Source organism: Planococcus citri, chromosome 5, assembly GCF_950023065.1.
Source record: "Planococcus citri chromosome 5, ihPlaCitr1.1, whole genome shotgun sequence".
In the NCBI taxonomy this organism is placed as follows: Eukaryota; Metazoa; Arthropoda; class Insecta; order Hemiptera; family Pseudococcidae; genus Planococcus; species Planococcus citri.
This window is the reverse complement of record NC_088681.1, coordinates 66,852,666-66,858,768: the sequence shown is the minus strand read 5'-3', so window position 1 is coordinate 66,858,768 and position 6,103 is coordinate 66,852,666. Positions and strand designations below refer to the sequence as shown.

Sequence of the window (6,103 nt, the reverse complement as noted above, 5' to 3'; positions counted from 1 at the left end):
ACAATCGTCGTATCATCATACGTTAATATTTTCTTCGAATTGATAAAACCGCGAGATATTTTTGATATGTACTCGTACGTTAGACGATGACATTTCTAAGACACCTTCGATGACGCTGGATCATTCAATACGAAAGATTTTCTCCATTGATTTTAAGGTACAGCAAACGGATCTCTTTGAAGATCAGATAATCGAGCTAGGTTTATGGTTTAATAAACGCCTCCCCTCCTACCTGCCTGTACGAACCAAGGTGATAATTTTTAGACTTCGAGTACAAATTGTAACTTTCTTATGGCATTTTACCAATTTTATGCACAAACGCTTTTAATGCCTAACCATATAAATTTTAAAATCACAGCCTAGTTATATTAGTCGAGGAGCTCGCATTAGGATCTATTGCACCCACCTTTAACCGTACAGAGGTAAATTGAAAGATCAGACAAAAATTTCAGAAAAAACCTCTTTCGGTCAGTGGAAGTTTTTCATTTGGTCAAAAACCTTCTAAATAACTCCCTTCAGTGAAAAATATTCAAAATTTTATTATACATACGTATTACGTACATATTTACATGATTCAATTTTTAATTGATTTTTTTTCAGTTTGAAAGGGTCAATTTAGCTCATCTTAGAAGCTCGATACGGGAGGTGATAAAAAAGAGGGCCAGGAAGAGGGTTCTATTGGATTTTTTTCGATTTTCTTCTATGTACTAAATTCGTAGATGAAAATTCTCAGTGTGCATTTAGCTTTTTTTGGACTTCTGGGAAAGTGCAAAAATAGAGAAATTTTTCATCATTGAAATCTGACAACTTCAGGGAGTGGGAGCTCAAAAAAGCAAAGCTTCAGACTGATGAGTCACCTTGAAAGGATTGATATGAGGCGATTTTTTTTTCCTTCGATGTTCTATCCCCTCCATTCTGTCTCTTTTTTCTGCCTCCCATTTTTTTCATTTGCTCAATTTCAAAAATATAAAATTTTTGTGATGTTGGTTACGATGAAAAATGGAAGATGTCGTGATTTGTTGGACAGAAGTTTTTATTGATGATCTCGGATATGAAGACAAAAATCCATAATTTCGAGCACAAGGTAATTTTTGTTAAAGAGCACGGATTCTCACAATAATTTTCTTCTTCTTTTGTTCAAGTATTGACTCAAAATCGCTATTATATTAGAACAACAATGTTCGATATCCTTATAATTGCCCACAACCGTTCAGATGAATTTGTGATCATTTCGTGTTTTAATGAAAATTATTGTTAAACTACTAGAAGCCTGAGTATTCGATTTCAGATCTGTTTAGAGCATTCAGTCAATCAATTTTGGTGATGTAAAAAAAAAAATACGAGGATTCTAACATAAGTAGGTACTCAATTTTATGGAAAAATTTATGAAATACAGATTTTTTTACGATTTCTAGATTGCAGTAAAAAGTGCTAAATTGCCGATAAAAGCTCATCTCGAATTACTACATTACATATCAACAAAAACAATCTCAATTTTAACGATCAAAAATTTTGAAGAATAATTTTAACAAGGGAACCTCTTGAGGTGTCACACTCCGATTTGAACGGGACTGCGATTTTTGGAAAGAGCATAGTCTAAAAACCCCAAAACCAAATTTTCAGCTGCCCAAGTACATTTTTCGATTTTTGGCGAATTTTTGAAAATTCAAAATTGACAGTTTTTGGCGATTTATGCTTTTTTAAAAAAAAGTACGTACTTGATCAATAAAAATGGTCAAAATAAGTCCCAAAACTAATATTGATTACCCAAATCCAAATTTTCACCATTTACAGATATCCTGGAGCCTCCAGCACGATTTTTCAATTTCTCCAGAATTTTGAATTTTGTACCGGTAGGGGATGCGCCCGCAGCTTCCACCTAGAGGGAAGTTGTGTTCCTGTCGGAGTGGCAGCACTGCTCACGAGTAGTGCACTCTATCGAAGTAGTTCGAGATGCGCCACTCCGAGCTTCGAGCTTTGAAAGCTCGCTAGGTATATTTTCACTGGTGCTAGCGTAAGGTAGCAAGTTCAGAGCTTCCGCTTGTAGTCGATACTACAAGTGTATTTTATTCAATAATGTGTAGTGTGTTTTATTATAAGTCTTCGCGTGTGTTATACCAGAGAAGTGAATAAAACATTACGAACATTTAGCGGTCTTATGATCATTTATGAGGTGTCTCAACATCACTGCAATTTGATATCTTTCGCAAGGATATCGGGCAAGTTTAGGTTCCCTGGGCTTATTATATGCACGCTGGTTTTGACGACGTCTCCCTCAAAGTAAAGACGTCCCAAACCACCACATATTTGGCGCCCAAGCGTGGTTCTCTAACCCAGGGCTTTTCAAAATTGCATTTATTGCAATATTTAGGCGCAAGCAGAGACGTTTTAGTCGAAAAACGAGGCACACCGCGTGTTCTCAGGCCTAGCCTACAATTGCGCTCGTAAGACGCAAATTGCAATTTATTGCACCGGAAACTTGTTTTCCATTTGAGGTTTCACCTCACAGAGACGATTCGAAGAAATCACGAATTTTTTTTATCGTTTATTCGGAAAAATTTCGGTCCAATTTGGTCAACCAGGCGACCAATCAGTCAACCAGGCGACTGCAACGATCAACCAACGGTCAACTTGGCGACCGCAACGTTCATCAGAACAGGTACGTGAGATTTTATTCTCGAAAAAATCGCGAAAAAGTGTCGAAAATCGCGTAATAAATAGAGCTTTCATACCAAGTTCGACAAGCTTTGGTTTGGAAAAACCGAGCACAGTTGAACAAGCTCGACACGAAAGCTCAAGGTCAAGCGCCGAACGTTGTAAAAGCTTGTACCACGTACCTGAAACAGAGAAGTTACAAGTTCGATAATGGCTACGAGTAATTTGGAATATTTATCGGATGAATTTCTCGAATTATTACCTGAACGGATGCGACGACTATATGAGATGACGGCTGAAAATAATTCTCCAAATCCTGGAATTGACAATTCGCGACGATCCAGTTTTCCATCGATTAACTTGGACACACGTGTGACACAATTGCGACCTGAAATCAGAGAATATGACAGTGACGGCGTAAATCAGAGATGTTTAAATGAAAATCAGAGATGTTTAAATGAAAATCAGAATAACGGTAAAAAGCAGCTGAGACGTTCGACCAGAAATGCTGCAAAAGATGCTGATTTTCGACGCCGTGAACAACTAGGAATTCAAAAAACACCTAAATCGAAGCCAACCAAAATTAGAGATCGAAAATTATTGCGCAGCTTGCACGAGAATATTTTAGATCAGAGAAGGGAATGGCGAAGTGCTGAAGTTCAGATCGATTCCCAGGAATATCAGGAAGCACTCGAGGATGGTGATTTGGATTTTCTAAAAACTGACTTAGACGAAATAGATGCGAATGGTGCTGATGAAGCTGTAGCTGGGAGCAGTGCACTACTGTCAGGATTCGAAAATCCTGATGCATCGATAAACCAAAATGAACTGGAATATGAACTCGAAGATGAAATAAACCGATCAGAGAGATGTTTAAAAAATATTGCTGAATCCAAAATGGCCCAAATTTGCAGTTTTGATCCTGTGAATGTTGAGAAGAAAATTGATTTGAAAATTGAGAAAAAGCCTGATGAGCAATATCCAGCGCCGTTGTCTCAGGACGAGTTAATTTTTCGAAAATGGGCCTATGCTGTGTCTGATAATCACGATAAAAATGAAGACACCATTAGTAGTCGAGTAATTGATTCTGAAAAGGCGATTTCAAAAACCAGAGATGATGTAGGTCATCTATATCTCGAGCTACGTGCTCAAATGGCCAGAATGAAATCAGATCTCAAAAAAGATCACGAGAAAAAGATCAATGATCTAAGATCAGAAATGAGAACAACCTTCAGAGCCTACAAGCAAACTACTGACCATGTACTCACCTCTCACGTGCTCATTATGAATAAAATGAAAGAAAGAAATATGTACATGAGTAACCTGATGCATCAGATCCAAATGCAGTATTTGGAAGATCAAGAAAATATGCAGATCGAAAGAGCGGAGTATTTATCATGGAAAGACCACGTTGACGGTTTCATAGCAGAGCTTCATGATCCAGGAGAACCACCCTACCAGCCCCCTGTTGTGCCTACAGTTGTGCACAACGTAAACACTACCAATGCCGATAACACTGCCAGTCGCAGCAGTGTAAATCCAGGCAAAGGCGCAGATCTTTTCCGAGGAAGGAGAGGATCTAGAGATCGATCAAGGTCCCCCGCCCCCTACAGGGGCAACACTAATAACGACAGCCGCAGTAACGAGAGATGTGGCAACAACGGTAGCAGTAACAGTGGCTATCGTACAATAGATAACAGACCTAATCGCGATAGATCATCTTCAAGAGAATCACGATCAAACAGAGATGATAGAAACAACGATCGAGATCATCGAAATGATCGAGATAACAGAGACAATAGAAACAGCGATCGAGGCAGCCGTGATCGACGTGATAGCTACAATGATCAACGAGATAGCAGAAATGATCGAGGTAACAGAGATGATCGAAATAGCGACCGAAGCAGCGATTATAACAACAACAATCGTAACAGCTTCGACGGCAGTAGCAACAGTAATAACCATAATCGTGACAACCGAGATGATCGACGAAATGATCGACGCGATGATCGAGCGAATGATCGAAACGGAAACGACGATGATCAAGAAGTACAGATTGATCCTAGATGGATTCAGGCAGAACGTGAGCAGCAAAACAACCCCCCAGAACGCAGATTAAATTATAGAATCAGGTTTGGAAATTCAAATTTCAACATAAGACCAGACAGATTGCGTGAATTTGGGGTAAGATATTCGGAAGAAAATAAGTACCAAGTTTACAACTTTTTGCACCGATTTGAAAGACGCATGCAGCCATACCAAGTATCCCAAAGTCAGTACTGCGATGCCCTAATGGTCCTAATTGATGATAAGCTGATTCATATGGCACCTTGGAAAGATTTGCAAGAAAATAATACTGATTATTATCAATTGAGAAAAGATTTCATCGATTGTGCTTGGGGTCCTCAGAGACAAAATGAGGCTAGAAATCACTTCAGAAATATGCCAGTGTGTAAAACATCCTCGACCACACAATGTTCAGAATTGATGATATGGCTAAAAGTACTCAAAACTACGAACTCACCATTCGAGGATATTATTATGTTGATATACTATAAAATGACACCCAGTCTCAGACCTCGTTTCACTGAGATTGAATTGCAAGATATCAACATTTTTGAGAAAAGACTGAATGGAATGACTCGTGTTGAAGAGTTTGCTCAGAGACCACCTGAACCAGAAAGGCCTGTTACTCAAGCTCGAAATGTGCAACAAAGATCAGAGAATCGTCGATCCAGTTTTGGCGGTACTGATAGGCGCTCCAATTCACACACAGTGCGGAATAACACCAATGAAAACAAAAGTGAGCGCACAACTGACAAGTATAAAAAGCCTAGTTACGATAAAAATAAAAGTCAGCCCAAATCAGAGGCTACCAAAACCTACCAAAAAGACAGAAAAGATGAGTCTAAGTATAAAAAATCGAAGGAAAAGACACATGGTGTTAATCAAGTAAATGAGGAAGAAACACCATCAGAGAATGAAAGCTCAGAGGAGCAACAATCCCCCCCTACCTCACCTGAGGGATCAATTGATTCAGCAGGATTGCCGTTGGGAAACGAGTAGCTGACGCGTGCAAATTAGCACAAGTGGAGCAATTCCATGAGCTACCACAAGAAGAGTTTGAACTCATTGGAGATTCACTCGCAGTATTTTTAGCAAATATAATACCACGACGAAGGCCTGAAATCACTCAGCCTTATCTCAAAGAACAGATCAACATCAACGATCTAAAAACAGCCATCAGAGCAGCCACCTTTACGAAAAAAAAGCCATTATATCACTGGCTCAATATGAACTGAACTACTCAGACATGGCTTCGAGTGTTGTGAAAAAATATGCAGCGCAGATTATGGAGAATTTAAAGCAGAAAGGATTTGAAAAAATTATTTTGCTGTTTCCACTGGTAAAGCCAAAAACTTCTGCAAGTAATCCAGTATCGATGGAC

General features: G+C 38.9%; 1 protein-coding gene across 1 annotated transcript; it reads left to right on the top strand.

Annotated features, from left to right (window-relative positions):
* Positions 1 to 2,865: 2,865 nt before the first annotated feature.
* LOC135848432 (uncharacterized) lies at positions 2,866 to 5,721 on the top strand. The gene has a single exon (XM_065368333.1). It carries the CDS (start codon positions 2,866 to 2,868, stop codon positions 5,719 to 5,721), a length of 2,856 nt encoding a protein of 951 aa, XP_065224405.1.
* Positions 5,722 to 6,103: the final 382 nt, after the last annotated feature.

Bases quoted from the DNA above. Each gene is read 5' to 3' on its own strand.
- LOC135848432 (XM_065368333.1), top strand. From the start codon at position 2,866: ATGGCTACGAGTAATTTGGAATATTTATCGGATGAATTTCTCGAATTA.